Source organism: Terrapene carolina, unplaced genomic scaffold (genome assembly GCF_002925995.2).
Source record: "Terrapene carolina triunguis isolate 2854851 unplaced genomic scaffold, T_m_triunguis-2.0 Scaffold85, whole genome shotgun sequence".
Taxonomy (NCBI): domain Eukaryota; kingdom Metazoa; phylum Chordata; order Testudines; family Emydidae; genus Terrapene; species Terrapene triunguis.
Window position 1 is genome coordinate 62,778,185 of NW_020664436.1, and position 17,371 is coordinate 62,795,555.

A 17,371-nucleotide genomic window follows, 5' to 3' on the forward strand; every position below is an offset into this window, starting at 1 on the left:
GAAATGTGTTTTATTTCAGAATGATCAACATCAATTTGTGTAGCTATGTCCAGAGATATACATTTTCCATTATGAATTTCTATTACTTTTTCTCCACTACAATGGAAAAAACCTAAGTCTTTAAAATTTACAGGCTATACCTTTAAAGAAGACTGTTCCTATTGTGTGTGTGTGGGGGGGAGAGTTATGGGGTTTTGTTCTGGGAGTTTTTGGTGATTTTTGGAGAGGGCAAACTGTGCCTGAAATAAATGCATGTGATTACTTGATTTAGGACAGTGAAAAATGTGGTTGTAATTTTCCAATTGCAAACTGAGTCTACACAAATGGGTATTTACTCTTTAAAATATATTATTAAAGGACCAAGCCAAGTAGCTTAGCCCCAAACATGTGAGAATGAATAATTTACACAACATTTTCTTTTTCTACAGGTTGCAGAATGGTCAGCATTAAAATTAGCAAAAGATGAAAACAAAAAAAGACATCATTTTATGAGTGTGAGACATCATAAAGAGGAAGACAAAGAAGGAATTGGGTTCCTGATCCTGCCCTGTTGAAGTGAATGGGGACTTTACCATTAACTTGGTGTAGAATCAAACCCTGAGAGAGGAAATCATCTGAGTACTCACCTGTACACTAGTAAGAGTGGTGTATTGGTAAGCTTTGACTACCAGGTAATTGGCTTCTATATCTATTATCCCCAGGATCATGTACTTCCACCATCTCCGTTTCAAAATTGCCAACAAGTTTTCTTCTCCTGTGTTGGTAGATAAAAACAAACATACAATTACATATAAAGAGTTAGAAACACACCCACAACAAACTATGTCTCATGAGAGATTATACTATAGAGTCTTATGCAATCAAATTAGTGGATAGTTTCAATTGAACATAAATCCAGATTGTGACTTCAATATAGTTAAAACTCAAATATGTACAAGGTATTTTAGGTAGGTAAAAACTAACACCTTATTTGTCTTGCAATTCAACACCACAAAGCAAGCTGGTTGTCTGGGTTTTCAGTTCACTTGGGTTTTAAAAACTTGCCATGAAAAATGATTTGAACTTAAACAATTGTTGGTAATATTTCCTAAGACTATTTTATTGTTCAGTTTATGTATGCAAATCCTGACTACAGAATAATAAATACGATGTAAAACATGATGCAAGAGGTTCTCACTTAAAGTAGGAGAGCAACAGTATGCAAGGGTATCTGAGTAACCAAGCAGAACAGTAACAGCATAATCAGGCTTATTATGAAGTTTAAAGGAAAGTTATTGTGATCTTAGGTGCAGATTCAAAAACGTTGGACTAGTTTAGAGAAAGGTTGCACAGAGACAAACAGATTTTGCGTGACTGGTATCTCTGCTTCCAGAATCAATTTTTGAGCAACCAGATTTGTTCTGCAATGCCCTGGCAATGGAATCCTGTCAGTCACACAATACTTAATTTCTACTACGTGAAGACTGTCAGCACAACATGGCTTGCAGATCAAATCCATAACTTCGGCAAGGTCAGACAGTTCTAATGCTGGGCCAAGGATTATTACTGTTCTCAGTTCAAAAGAAACCAAACACACATTCACCGGGGACAGATAACCCTATTATTTATGTGCACTGTGGCAGCACCTGCAGGGCCCCAATCATGATTGGGACCTCCTTGTGTGAGGAGTTGTACAAACCCATCGTAAGTGACAGCCACTGCCCTAAAGAGCTTATAGTCTAAATATGGATATTAGAGCTGACCTGAACCACTGTCATAAAGCCTGACCTGAACGGGAACCATTTGGGAAGTTAGAAAAAGTTCCATCAATTTAATATTTTTGTGTGTCTCCACAAATCCTTTTAGTGTCAGCTGTAACCACAATTACCAATGGGCAAAATAGGATAAAAAAATAAACTGAACATTATTCCAAATAGACACCAAAACTTTTAAAAGATTTGAAAAAGTTTCATTGGCTTTCCCAACTGCACCCCCATTATTCTTCATTGTCATGTGTGCCCATGGATTTCTAGGTTCCAGCTGAAATGGGTAACAGATGTGCTACCATCTCCTAAGAAAAGGTGGCCTCTTGGCATTTCTGGAACAACCTGGAGGAGGACTCTCTGAAATCTCATGAGAATTCTAACCTACCTTTGCAGATGAAAGAGGCAAATACTTCAGATACTCATCCAAAAGCTTGGACGTGAAAAACTGGCTTAATTGGAATCTATAGGAGTGGTGCCATTGACTTCAACGGGGCCAGGATTTCATACTGAGCATTTTCCCCAACCAAACCTGTGATTCATAGGACATTTGTTCATTAAGAAATACACTCACACGCACTCTTTGCAATGGGGGTATCATGAGGCAGCATCCTAATTATTTGCTGTACTGGCAGTGACATTGAGAATATAACTTTTGGTAGGTTAAGACCAGACTTTGTTTACTTGCAGAAAGAAGCACAGAAACAGCAGGAGTCAGGAATGTGATTACTTTGCTCAGATGACATCCAATAAGTAATTTAAGAATCTGTATTCGAATGAGTTGGTCCCTTCTACCACATCAGACATTTCCATTAACCTTTGTGCTTTAAGTGATTTTGGCTGCAAAAACACTCTGGTTTATGATGCTGCATAGCACAATATATTTGAAACATGCTATAACTTTATGCCTCTGTGTTGATTTGAGGATGCAAAACAGAGTAACTTTTTCCTTTGAGTCTGCTTATTTTTTGAACATGAAAAGTGATGAATTTTCAAAGCAGCACTTGGGGATTAAGCCACGTGATTAACATCAGTGCAAGTCACACAGGTAAATCCTTTCCCAGGATTTTGAAAATGTATCCCAAAAAGTTACAGTGCCAAAATGATTTGACATACCCTTAAACCACCGCATTGAAAAGTGCCAGTGTAATGAAAAGGCATATTAAAGCTTTGAAGTGATATTTTCCCTTACTTTTAAAGAGAGTTTAAAAATAATGAAATCAAGTTCTGGAACGTTGTAGGGTTCATTGAGTCACGTAGTGTGATGCAGTATTAGTGGGGGAATTAATGCTGATACTTGTCAATATTAAAGTTCTGTTTCAGCAAAGCACTTAAGCATCTGCAAGGCCAACCCCAGATGTGGTACCCCTGGAAGTTGGCACCCAGGACAACCATCCTCCTTTGCCTGCTCTTAAGGGTGTCTCTGAACACCTGCTTAAATCCAGGCCTATTCAGGGGAGCACATAAGCATGAAGTTAACTTTGAGAAGCTGTTGAAATCTCATTGCACATGTTTCAACTGTTTTCTGAATTGGGGCTTAATTCCTGTGCTCCAGAGATATGGGGTGCTTGAAATAGAACGAAAGAAAAGACCAAGGTGGAAAAAAGTGGTTTAGATTGAAAGATCAAGACTCTCTTAAAATATGAAGTGCTTCAGTAACTTTAGATTGCTAAATTCAGGGCAAAGTTATTTACAATTACATTAGGGCCCTCTTTCTGTTTTATAAATAGTACTATTGGGAAGTGAGTTGAGCATCAGTGGAGTTGACATCACACTGAACTAATTTAAACGTGAAGGGGTCTATTGCCTTATAAATGCAGTGGGGAGGAAAGTTTACACAGCTGACTACTATCAATGCTACTGGGAGTTCAGTCATAGATCTCCCCGCACCAACTGGAAAACTTGTGAAATTAATGGAAAATTACAATAAAGGCTGAAATAAAGAATCTTAAGAAATAAAAAAAGCATTAGCTTGCACTGGTAAGTCATGAACAGCAAATCATTTGCTCTGAAACAAACCAAAGTGGGGCAGGTATGGTGAAATAGATTACCATGGCTTTAAATAATTACATTTACATATCAGATAAGATGGATACACATAATCTGACCAGGATGGCTTAAATTACTGTACAACACAATATAGACTGTCTTTACCAAACTGACCCCCAATGGACCAATGGTAACATGTTTTCTCCTTTCTTCCTCTTTTTTGTGTGATTTAATGTGTATTGTCTTGATTTAGTATCACAAACTGAGAAGAGGAAGTTAAACAGAGGATAATGTACAATACAAGATTTTGTAATATATACAATCATTTTGAAAAAAAGGAAACACATTAAGAAAACAATGAAAGAATAGCAAAGGTCACCACAGAACCCAAGTTCAAGAAAAGCAGAAATAAGACAGAGGAGATTAAATGAGTAAATAGACTAGAAATATCTACACCATTGCTGGGTAACAAAAGGTGTAGTTCAACAATACTGTACACTATATTTCATATTACTTGCAACTCTACTATCAATCATTAACATAATAAATAGCTATGACAGGGGGGAGGGATAGCTCAGTGGTTTGAGCATTGGCCTGCAAAAACCCAGGGTTGTGAATTCAATCCTTGAGGAGGCCCTTTAGGGATCTGGGACAAAAAAAAAAAATCTGTCTGGGGATTGGTCTTGCTTTGAGCAGGGGGTTGGACTAGATGACCTCCAAAGGTCCCTTCCAACTCTGATATTCTATGAAATCTATGACAAGAGTCCCAAGGCTCACTTCTCTTTCAAATACCAGAGGTTCATGAGGTGCCAGTTCTGATGGACTATATTACCAATTCTCAGTTTGCTCCCTGGCTAGACCTCCACCTTTGGAGAGACAATCATCTGGCCATGAGGTCAGTCCACAGAAACAGGTTCTGATGTTTACTCAGCTGTCTGTTAAAACTAAGGAGAGCTGGTAGGAATATTTCTGGTTTTCACTCCAAGTCTTATATCTAAAATAAAGCTTCTCCTTGTGCACACATTATTCCAAAAGCCTCTCCTTTTAGGGAATTCTACACCAAGGTAATAGAGATGTTGGGGTGCCTCCCCATTGCCAACAGTTATCATTATTACTTAAAAAAATAGCTAAGAGGGCCCCAATGCATGTAAAGGATAAATTGTGCTACATAGTCAATAAATGTAAATTCAAAAGGTGATTTTTTCCATATTGTGCCTTCTACTCTGCACTAAGCACATCAACAGAAATTTCCAAATCTACATCCCAGTCAGCCCCTAGACTGTCCAAACTCACTTCTGAAACTGTAGGGCTTTTATTATTACTTTAGCATGCCCTCGTCTCAAACATTGTGAGTCCATATGTGAACCCCCCATGTAGAAATGTAACCTCTGACAGCTCCAAGCCTGGATGTTAACCTCTGCAAAGTGTTCCCTACATGAGATGGACTGGTAGTAATTTTAATCTAAGTAACATCGTCTGACATGCATTTTTTCAAGGCCAGGACTCATGGACATCTGCTTGTCATTCATATTCTACACTTGCTGAGGATTATCTAAGAGTTCTAGTTTTTTAATCGACCTTTTGGGGAAGAAATTTAGCTACCCTTCTGACACCTCTCTGAAGTGGAAGATGAGGAAGTTGACTAAGATTTCCCCCCAAAATCATTCTGTAATCCACAAGAATGGCAATCCATAGTGGGACCTCCTCTTAGAGCACCATTGTTCTTCATTGCCTCCCCTGGAAGTCTGTATTTTCCTCCTCATTGTATTCATCCTGGCCTGGGAAAAATAATTGCCTTACTTTGAGATTTCTAAGACTATATTCTTCTCTGTGTTGAGCAGCGTCCATTCCTTGACTGGGTATACCCAGACAGAAATTGTGGAGACCCCAGCTGGTGATAGGAGGCACATCAGGTTGTTTTAGCTAGTCTGGGAATTTCAGAATTTTGGAGACTCATCTCAGTTAATGCTCAATGGGCTAAGTCTTGATCTCTCTGGTGTTCCAATTAGGCCTGAGGCTGAAAACATCTTCCTTCTCCAGTCAGTGCATTACAAGCAGAGATGTCCAATCAAGATCAGGATGCTACTACTGAAAGTTTTACTAGAAACCAGAGCAGAAAAATGGGAATACAGCTAGTTTTTCAGCATGTGGAGTTCAGACTTCATTGGAGGGTCGATCTGTTTTAATTAGCTCTGTACTCCAAGATTTCTGAGTATGTTAGTGAGCATGAGAACTCGCGAGTCCCTAATAATAGGATACGCTATGACAATATGAAACTTGTTTACCTTTTGGGGTGGAATAGGTACAAAAGTTATTGGAGACATCTATATTTTCCCTTTGTCATTTTTTCTTTAAGAAACTTTAAGCAGTTTAAAATCCAGAAGACCGAAACACTTTGCAAAGGACTTCAGTAACACAGATAGACTTCATAACCAATGATGAGATGGGCAGATTGATTAAATAATGGAGTGATAGATCCATAGCCCAAGATGAATAGATATATCAATCCTCTGTTTGTAACCAAACACATGGATTTTTGATTGAGTTGGCATTGACTGAAGAAATGCCTGTCATGCCCGGAATCAGCTGCATCAATTGCTAAAGACATGTGTTTGCAATTATAAGAATGTCCAAGACCAGTTACTAGGTTTTCTTCATAGAATATTGATTATTCGTTGAGAATCAGCAGCACAGAATCCTTTCATCATGTGTAAAGACTTTATAAATGGACTAGAGACATCGCTTAAGGAATCCCCTTGCTAGTGAGGCTTTGGCGATGTGTTTGTTACCAGCTTCAGCTTCCAACCATAAATCACTCTGTCTGTGGTGCTCAATCAAACCTAGCCAGAGTACGTTCCCTTTAAAAACAAATCTACCGATATGACATCTGACTGAATAGCATATAGACAAAGCAATGTTTGGATGGAAATGAAACCAGCTACACTTTTAGCTGATATTCTCAGTTGTTGCGTTTTCTCTCTGTTTCTTTTGCTTTCACCATCCTTTCTGGACTAATGACAGAACTTAACACAAAAGAAAAATGCTTATTTTGAGAGTGGTGTTTAACCTCAGATACAAGCTCTATCTTTTCCTGAGATATTCCAAACTGCAAAACACCAGGTTCAAATGGGAAGACTCTGAGCAGTGAACAGCAGTAATGAAAGGAATTTATGAAGCAAGTGTACAGCAGGGCTGGAGCTTGGTTTGGATTCACTGAGGGTGTCAGGCTCACCCCTGGCAACCTGGGCAGTGTACACTGATTCAGCAGGACTGAAATACTGAATTTATTCCTGACAAAAATCTCCTGATTAAACCGCATTTTCCTTCATGAAACACTTTTTTGCTTTCATTCACATGCTGCATTTCCTGCTATTTGGTTTGCCAGACTGGACTGCGTTCAGATCATGGAAACCACTTGGCATGCAATAATTATTTATTATACACAATATACATACCAAGGCAGTCACATTTAGCATTTGTCTTAATTTCATGATTTTTGTTTGATCCCCCCCAGTATGATCATCTATTTTACTAACATTTCCTTGATGCGCTAATTTATGTTTATTAATCCTGACCTATCTAAATTGATCACCAAGAAAGAAATCTTCTCTGAGTATATGTGAGATAGCTATTTTCTACAAGTATTTTCATTAGATAGCACCTGAGCTGGCCAAGCACAAGGGGCGGTGAGCTGCATCCCGATGGAGTGTAGCAGCATGCCTGCTTCCCCCTCTGCTGCCCCTTCCATGCATGCCAAGGAGTGCCAGAAGGAATGGGGGGTGAATTCGATTCTACATGCACGCTAGTGAGGGCCTGTGTATCAGTGGTACTGTGACAGGCACTAATGGTAGCACCCTGGTCACTGATGTGGCTGCAGCCTGCGGAAGGCTGCAGGCTCAGCTATGACCAACTGAACACTTTCTGTTGGGGGATTATGAGAACCTGGGTGGTAATCACTGGTCTAATGATATAATTGGGAGGATATAAGTGGAAAGAACAGGAAGCTAGGAGGAGTTTAGAAGGTGAAACTGGGCTGAGGAGTTAAGGCTGTGGGGAAAGCACCTCTTGCTGTAATCTGGCAGTACACTATTATACTTTGCAAGGAAGAAATAAATACACACACAATGAGCAGGGTAACAACTGGGTGTGTGTTTGTGACCATGAGACCACATGAACTGGCTAGACAGTGAAGTAGCGAGCAAGGGGCCCTGTGACACGTTGGGGCTTATCCGGGATCATTAACCCTCTCAGCTGAGAGAAGGAGACTTGAGGGGTGACCTGCACGAAGGCAGGAGTACCAGCCACAATGGGCGAGATGCTGCGCTGGCTAGTGGAACAACAAAAGGAGATGCAGAAGACCCAGCAGGCGGAGAGCAAACACTTCTAGGTTGGCAGGCAGAGCAGCAACGAACATTACAAGAATTCATCAAGGAGCAGGCCCAGGTACAGCAACAGCTCCTGCAGAGGCTGGTGAGTTCCAGTCAGGGGACTGGAAATCTAACACTGGGCCTGGGGCTATGTAAGATGGTTTCAGGGGATGGCCCTGTTGCCTTTTTACTAACCTTTGAGTGGGTGGCCATTAGCACTGAATGGGACAAGGGTGCATGGGCACTTTGATTAGCCTCTTATCTGGCCGGTGAGGCTCAGGTGCTCTATATGCCGTGAGTGAGCACCAGGCCAAGGATTATGATACACTGAGGGCCATGATTTTACATAGGGTGGACCTGTCCGCAGAGAAATACCACCAAAAGTTCAGAGCAACCAGATGGAACAGTGGGATACATCCCAGAGCCTTTGCACAGAAGTTGTCTAACTGGGCCACTCGATGGTTACAGCCAGATAGATAGGACATTGAGTCCCTAATGGACTCTGTTATTCTGTAACAGTTTACACATAGCCTCCCTGAGATTACAAGGGTCTAGTAGTAGCGGAGGCATCAGCCAGAATCATTAGAGGCAGAGGTAATGTTAACAGGAGTATGTGGAGGCAGACTGTCCATGGAAAGAGCTCCTACAACCTAGGACAGGGGAAAGAAGGTTGAAGAATCTCATGCAGTGAAGCTTGGGAAGAGGATGCAAAGGGCAAACAAGGGTGCCCCAGCTGCCCACACACAGCTTGCTATCAGTGCAGGGGAAAAGGGCACGTGAAGAGAGACTGCCCCTACATGGACTGCGGGTTTTCAGAGTTCTGTGGGTGGACAGGTGTAAAACGGGAGTGGGAGGGGCTGGGATAAGGACGATCCCTGTCAAAGTTGAACAAAGAATGACACTGGCATCGTAGATTCAGCGGCAGCATGTTCCCTCATGCAGAGCAACCTGGTTAGGCTGCAGAGGTAACAAGAGGGGGCAAAAGAAACTATGCATACATGGGGAAAAGTGCATTTATCCAGTGGCAGCTATCCCCTTGGCAGTAGAAGGAAAGTTTAGATGGCCGTGAGTAGGGATAGTAAAGTCATTGCCTTATTTGATAATGTTAGGAACAGACTGGCCCTCATTCCCCTTATGTAAAAAGGATAGACAATGGGGGAAAGGGATCCTAACTGGTGGGTCCACCTAAAAGCTTCACAAGTGTAGAACCTCCAGGGAGTCCTTCAGGTCCAGTGTGAGATGTCCCTAGACATATGGCAACAAGCTCAGAAAAATGCAACACATTGGAGGACTTTTTTGGCGGGGGGGGAAACCCGAGAAGAGGGCGGTGAAGCAGGAAGTACTAGCTCAGGGACATCTAGAGGAGAAGGCGGGCAGAGACTGGGCTGACTCCCAGAAGGAGCAAGCCTGGGGCAAGGCACAGAATGAAGAACAAGCCAAAGAGAGAGAGGGGAGAGGGTCCTGACAAGGAAGCCTTGGTGGGTGAACTTACACCACTAGTTCCGAACCATGGGCAAGGTAAATCGGGGAAGAGAGATCCCAAGACGGTGGCTCAAGAGAGACAATTCATGTGGGTAGATATAGGCCTGAAGCCAAATAAACTGGAGGAAAGGTCTGTGGGATGTGATTGGTGCGATGACCAGTGGACTGAGATGGAGTTCTCGGGGAAATCTCCAGCCTCTAAGTGTACCTTTTGTGGGTGGAAGGCAGGAGACCCTCACTGGTGGTCTGAGGGCCATCACCAAAGGGCAGAGGAACCCACAGTAGAATCCCAATTCTGTAAAGAGGGTATGGCATGGACAGCAAAGACTACCTCTTCGGGAGGCAAGAAAAGGCTTCAGGTGCAATCAGGTCGTGGAAGGTGTGTCACAGGGCACGAATAGTAGCACCCTGGTAGCTGATGTAGCTACAGCATGAGGAAGGCTGCAGGCTCAGCTATGACTAATTAAACACTTTCTGTTGGGGGATTATGAGCACCTGGGTGGTAATCACTGGGCTAATGATGTAATTGGGAGGATATAAGTGGATGGAACAGGAAGCAAGGAGGAGCTCAGAAGGCAAGCTCAGAGGGTGAGACTGGGCTGATGAGAGAAGGCCAGTGGGAAACCCCCTCTTGGTATGAGCCTGCATTACGCGGTAATACTTTGCAAAGAAGGAATAAATACACACCTGGTGAATAGGATAACAACCACATATGCATTTGTGACATGAACTGGCCAGGCAGTGAAGAACACTGGATAGCAACCGAGGTGCCCTTTGACAGGTACCACCAAGTCCTAATTAAGAAATGAAGTGATTTTTGATGAAGTGTGCTTAAAATGTTGTATTGGGTTTTGTTAGCAGCTATTTAATTCAAACATTTTGTAAACAGATGTAAGAAAATGTATTCTTATTAATGATTCAACAACTCCACTCCTAAGGATGCAGACAGCTCCCAATCTACCTTTCTTGACCTACAACAGAAACAGGGAAGGTAAGACATTGTGACATTTCCAGGTAAAACAAAGCAGAAAAAAACTGGTTGCTTCTTTGCGGGGTGGAGGGGATGTTTCATGCTCTCTATTCACTATAAACAAACAAAAAGAGGCACAAATTTACTTTGTTCCTATGCATGTTGCCTTTAGAATGAAAATCTAGAATTCCATTATACAAATATATTTAGATTGTATGATCTTGGGTGGGGGCCCATCTGTTTTTTGTTCTGTTTGTACAGCACCTACTACTATTGGGCCCTGGTCCATGACTAGGGGTCCTAGGCACAAATAATAATAATTTGAAAAACAGAAGATGCAAAGTCTAGTTTGATAAGAGCAAAGAATCCATGGGACATGCAGTGGTGCTTGTGGGGATGTACTTGTATGAGAGCACAGAATAATGCCTACTTTCGCATGCTCTTGGGTGGGGGTGTGGGACCATCTGTTTTTGTTCTGTGTTTGTCTAGAGTACTATTACTACAGAATGGGATCCCTTTAAGAAGGATGAGTTTAGGGCCTATATTTTGCCCCCACACACACACACATACTATTTTCATAAGTGATTTACCTACAGTTTTGCAGTGTTCCCCATGCACATACTCTGAGGCCTATATGCAGAAGATCTCCTAGAGTATGAAAGCTGCACTCTTGCCACTGCTGGCTCCAATTCAACAAGTAGGCTGCTTTGTAAGAGAAATGATTTTTACATCACAAAGAAGGATTTACAAAATTAAAAATGAGAAAAAGAAAATTAAGAGGCCTTATCTGTGCAAGGCCTACCAAAACCACACATGCACATGTAGAAACCTTCTCACATTCATTTCCACAGCTGCAGAGGAGCCTTTGACAAAAAACAGATTTAATTCTTTGCGCATGGATTTGGTATCTGGGTAGAATAATGGATCTGATAGGCTTCAGAGTTTAAACATATTGCCCTTCCTCTTCTCATCTGCCATAGCCATCCAATTTATTTCACTGCAATCTGGATAACAGCTTGCTATTTAAGTGAAGGTCACCAGAAGCCCTATTCTCCCCTTTTGCTATACAGCATGGAATACAGCAGAAGGGACCTCAATGCACAGAAGAAGATTGCTTGGAGGAGTACGGCTACATAATGATGATTCTCCCCTTGCCCCTACCTGCTGCATGGGAGCTGAGCATCATGTGGATGAGAGAGTGGCCACAGGAGATGGTGGTTGGAACCAGGATCATCCAGTCAAAATGGCAGGTTTCTTTGTAAGGCAATCTCAGTCACAGGGTACTATAATTCAGAGTCGTGACTTTCTTTCAATTGCTTTCACGTATTTCAGAGGGTTTGGACACATACCTGTCTGGGGATTTAGCCAATAATAGAATAACATCTGTGTTAGCTAAGCTGCCATTCCAGCTGGTGGGAAGATGAGGGAGGGACAGTGTAGCAGCTATGTGGAACTTCACCCCGATATTATAACCTGAACTCTAAAAGGTCTAGGTCACTTCTGTGTATTCCTGTGGCTATGGTACATGAAAAAAATCCTGGCCTGGTTCCTAGACCCACTGGACCCAACGGGATGATGCAGCAGGCTTGCAGCTCTTCAAAAGCTGCACAGCTGTGGAGGTCTGTGGTCTTATTCTGAGAGGTTTTTTTAATATGATCCCATGATGCTTGTTTACTCCTTTATACTTATTTGTATTATTGATGGGTCAACAACAACTGCTGTTTGTTTTATTGGACTAAAGATAACACTGTCACCAAATTATTCATGCTCATCGAGGAAAAAATCATCTCCTTACAAGGCTGTTCTGTTCTTGCTTTTCAAAACACTCAAGTGTATTCTGTTTAATGTATTCATGACTGTTTTTTATTCTGTTCTGCTTTCATTATGTACCACACTTTCTTTAAGCCTTTTGGGAGAGCAGAGAACTTCTCAACTTGTTTTCACATTTCACTTGCTTGCTGCCTCCACTGCAGAACCAAGGTAGACTTAGGTTGAACTTTTTTCTGTGTGTGTCTTTTCTCAGTTATTGTGAGACACCTCCTACACACAGAGACACACACTCTTACTCACTCACTCTTACACTTGTTATGTATTGCATAATGAAATTTGTTTTTTTGCAATATCATGCTCCTGAAGCCAAGGTTTTTACACTATACAAACCTAGCTCTGGGAAATGGCTACATACTGGGAATGTATTCTGAACTCTTTTTAGAGATCCTTGTTTATCAGTTATCAAAGTAGTTTTTTCCCGTGTTTGGGGGATTTTGGTGTATTTCTAATAATTGATACTGTTTATGATTCTTGCATCCAGAATTCTTATCCTATTTAGTGTCTAGCCAGGTAGTAATGCCTACTTCAACTCTTTGGAATTTCAATATCTAAATATACCTAACTATTCCCACTAACTCTTAAGTATTCATTTAGCTAGCACTTTAGGAAATGCTAGTTCATATAGCCCTTGATCTACAGACATCAGTAGGAGTTATTCACAAAGCAAAAATGGTATGTACCCTTTGTGTGAAATCCTTTCAGTTACTAAACTGAAAGTCATCTTGAATATTCAGATCAGCTATTCCCTCCTAAAAGTGTTATGAGGAGTTGTTCTCATGAGGTTTTGCTGCCTCAGAAAACTGATCCTTTGTTAGGGCCTTGAACCAGAAATACAAGAGATGACATCAGATCTGGGCATTTAAATCTGAATCTTCCCAAAATAGAAAGGGTTCAATCTCTGAGGCTTTGGTTTTGATCCATCACAAAGACTGTTGCTGGAACCAGCAACCGTTTTCAGATTGTAAACTCTTCAGAACAGGGACCATCTACTAATCTAGTTGTGTACAGTGCCTAGCACAATGGGGCCCAATTCTTGGCTGGCCTTTAAGCAATACCATAACAGACATAATTAACAACCTTTAGACACCATCTTGTTTCTAGAGACTGTTGATCATGTCTTTTTTTTAAAGTACAAATATGACTACTACCATAAAATGGTCAAGGATTTTGCTGATGACACATAGTTCTCACCAGGACTTTCTATCTAGTGACATCCATATTTTTTCCTCGGTGGCAGACAGTGCTTTGTGTTATTGCTATGTGCTATCTCAGGGTACAGCCAGTGACAAGAACTCTATGAAATTTGCTTGATACTAACCCTTTTTGAATTATTAGAGTTTGGTTTAAAAAAAAAATCTCCTGACTCACTTTTAAAGTTTTAGTGTAAATAACTTTTTGGAGTTCTTCTAGTCCAACAGATTTTTCATGTAAACTGTTTCATTTTCTAAGACAATGTGAATAATGATAGTTACCTACCCATTTGTACAGTGCTTTGAGATCTTCAGACAAAAGGCACAGAACAAATGCACAGTATCATTATTTATTAATCAGCAGCAGCTCAAGCAGATCCAACAAAGTGTTCATTGTTATTGGAAAGTGTTGGCATGAAATATCAGGCAAGGAGTGTACATGACCTGCAGTTAGAACCAACAGATAAACTATGAAACATAAAACATACTTCTATTAGAAAACAGTCTGGCTGGTAACGGGTACAAGGTAGACAGTGCTATTTTTTTCTAAAGCAGCAGCTCCTGGGGCTATGTCCACATAAGTACTTAGATGCCTAACGGCATCTTTAGGGACCTAAATCCACCAATGACATTCTCAAACCTACTGCTCAGCTGCTGCCTACAGTCCTCAAGGCATTTAGGTTTCTACTGGTGGGCACATGTAAAACTGCTTAAGGACTGACACTGCCCCACAGCTAATGAGCTGCTCACAGCCTTAAGTCATGCCAAAGCCCTGGTGGGGCACATACTAGGTGACTGCCTGCCTATCTCCCTAGCAGGTCCCAATCACATTGGCAAGCTTTGAGCATCCCTATTGGATTGGACCTGGCACAAAAGACAGCCCGTGATGAGCAGGTTGGGAATTTGGCAGGCTTGGATGGGCATGAGTGGGGATGTTCCCAGAATACACAGTAGCCTAGTGGTTAATACATTCACCTGGCATGTGGGAGACCTAGATTCAAACCTCTTCTCTGCCTAATTTGGAGCAGGGATTGTACCCAGGTTTCTTACATTGCAGGTGAGTACCCTAACCAGTGATATTTTGGGGTGGTTCTCTCAGTGTCTCCAGTTGAGGCTGCTCCATTTAGTATAAATAAATATTTCCTGGAACAGGGACTGTAATCTGACTCTCTCACATCCCAGGTGGGTACCCTGGCCACTAGGCTATACAGTCTTTTTCTCTCTGGCCTGATTAATATTTATAAAGTGGAACTGCTCCACTGGGAGAGAGCCCCATCCCAGGTTTTCATATAGCCTGGTGGGTAGATTCAACCCCCTTCTCTGTCAGAGATTTGAACCCAGGTCTCCGACAACCCAGCTGAGTGCCCCAACCACCAGTCTACAGGCTATAATTGAACACACATATATACACACAGACACACGTACATGTCCTGGCTTAGGCATTTAATTTCGGACGAAAGTTCCAAGCTGAGAATCCTGAGCGGAAATGGGTGTCTCCCTCTGGCTTGTCAGGTGCCTAAGGCTCAGATCAATGGGGGTTCGGAACCTATGGCCCCACCCCTGCCCCTTTCCTATGCATTTTTACTCCTGGCTACCTTAGGCAGCTCCCTATTCCACTTGCTGGCTTCTGAGGATTCCTTCCTTAGGCATCTAACTCTTCCCATTCATTAGGTGTCCAGGCTGTCCACATAACTTGGGACTGAGGATTCCACAGAGGGCAGGGCATCCAGGAGTCAGGCATCGCAATGCCCAAGCCCCTTTATAGATCTAGCCCCTGGTGCCTAAATAAAAATAGGCTGTTTGGAGTCTGAAGAATAAGCAGAAGGGATATATGTACACAGGTATTGTGATTGTTCTTGCTAGTTGCAATAGTGTCAGAGCAGATTGTTTCAAAGGAGAAAGAAAAGTAGCAGGTTTATGTCAGAGAGAAAGTGGCAGAAATAAAGATGTTTCTGGAGTCTACCAAAAGTGTAGGGAAAATAAGCTGAAAATGCACAAGATGCTAATATGCACTATGTCCTGTTATGGTCCCAGGCAACCTGGGTGGTAAACCAATGTAGAATACCTAAGGACCGGATTGCTTTAGGATGCCTAAATCTGCACAGAAGCTATAACAATATGTAGACTTGTTCAGTTAAAATGTTGCACTCAGCTCTCCTGGAAATGCCTGCTTGAAGGATCATCGGGGGCAGGGCCAGCAGAAGAATGCTTGATCTGGGGGCGTTCTATGAAAAGCTAGTTCTCCTTCATGCCAGTGACATTTCCAATGAAAATTAGGGAAGACACTGAAATGGGCTCTACTAAAGCCACATAAAATATTAGGCTCTGCTGCGTTGCAGAGGGTACGCAGAACCCCATGAAACATGCTTGTCATTATTATGGGCTAAAGCAGGGATCGGCAACCTTTGGCCCACGGCCCGCCAGGGTAAGCACCCTAGTGGGCCGTGCCGGTTTGTTTACCTGCCGCATCCCCAGGTTAGGCTGATCGCGGCTCCCACTGGCCGCAGTTTGCCGTCCCAGGCCAGTGGGGGCTGCGGGCGGAGAGATGCGCGGGCCGAGGGATGTGCTGGCTGCCTCTTCCCGCCACCCCCATTGGCCTGGAGCGGCAAACTGCAGCCAGTGGGAGCTGCGATCGGCCGAACCTGGGGACGTGGCAGGTAAACAAACCGGCACAGCCCGCTAGGGTGCTTATCCTGGCGGGCCGCGGGCCAAAGGTTGCCGATCCCTGGGCTAAAGGTTCACCAAGGGCAGTATCAGGCACACATTAGAATCAGCCCGAGTTACTTTAGATGTAAAAAAAACCAAGTGCTCAGTGGGAAGGTTATCAAAAGAAGGAAAATCCTGTGTATGAATTTAGCTCTGCACATCCACTGTTGCCAAGGTTGCTTTAGATAGGTGCAGACCACAACATGTCATTAACCTTGATGGTAGTTTATGCATGAGCATGAAAAGCCTGATAAAGTCGCAGTACGGGCATACCCACATACAAGCTGCTGGAAGAGTAGCACTCAACGCCATCCATTTAAAGATGGCCAAAGGAGCTCCAAAAATCATGCCTACAATGTGAAGAGTGAACACAGTCAGACAGACGTGAGGTGCCAAAAGCATACCATCTCAGTCAGCTATGAGGAAAACAGCTATAAAGCTTATCAAAATATCACAGCGCAGCACACAGCTACCTGGCCCACTAGGGGTGCATATGTAATACAAAAGTACTTATTTTATGTGGATTAATACAACTACCTCATAGACTTTAAGGCCCAAAGGACCATTGTGATAATCTAGTCTGACCTCCGGCACCTTGCAGGCTACAGAACTTCACCCACCCACTCCTGTAATAGACTCTAAACTCTGGCTGAGTTACTGAAGTCCTCAAATCATGATTTAAAGATTTCAAGTTACAGAGAATTCACCATATACTTTAGTTTAAACCTGCAAGTGACCCAGGACCCATGCTGCAGAGCAGGGATTGGTAACCTTTGGTACATGGCCTGCCAGGGTAAGCACCAGGGTAAGGGCTGGTTTGTTTACCTGCCGCGTCCGCTGGTTCGGCCGATCACGGCTCCCACTGGCCGTGGTTCGCCGCTCCAGGCCAATGGGGGCGGTGGGAAGCGGCAGCCAGCACATCCCTTGGTCTGCGCTGCTTCCCACAGGCCCCATTGGCTTGGGACGGTGAACCGTGGCCAGTGGGAGCCGCGATCGGCTGAACCTGCGGACGCGGCAGGTAAACAAACTGACCCAGCCCGCCAAGGGGCTTACCCTGGCGGGCCGCATGCCAAAGGTTGCCGATCCCTGCTGCAG

The 17,371-nt window shown here is 42.8% G+C and overlaps 1 protein-coding gene across 1 annotated transcript in view; it reads right to left on the reverse strand.

Annotated features, from left to right (window-relative positions):
- The window catches only part of SLC35F1 (solute carrier family 35 member F1), a 377,512-nt gene that overhangs the window by 67,521 nt on the left and 292,620 nt on the right, over positions 1-17,371 (reverse strand). The window contains exon 3 of the mRNA XM_024205390.2: positions 627-754. Coding sequence (XP_024061158.1) covers positions 627-754 — 128 coding nt within the window. The remainder of the gene's footprint in view (positions 1-626; positions 755-17,371) is intronic.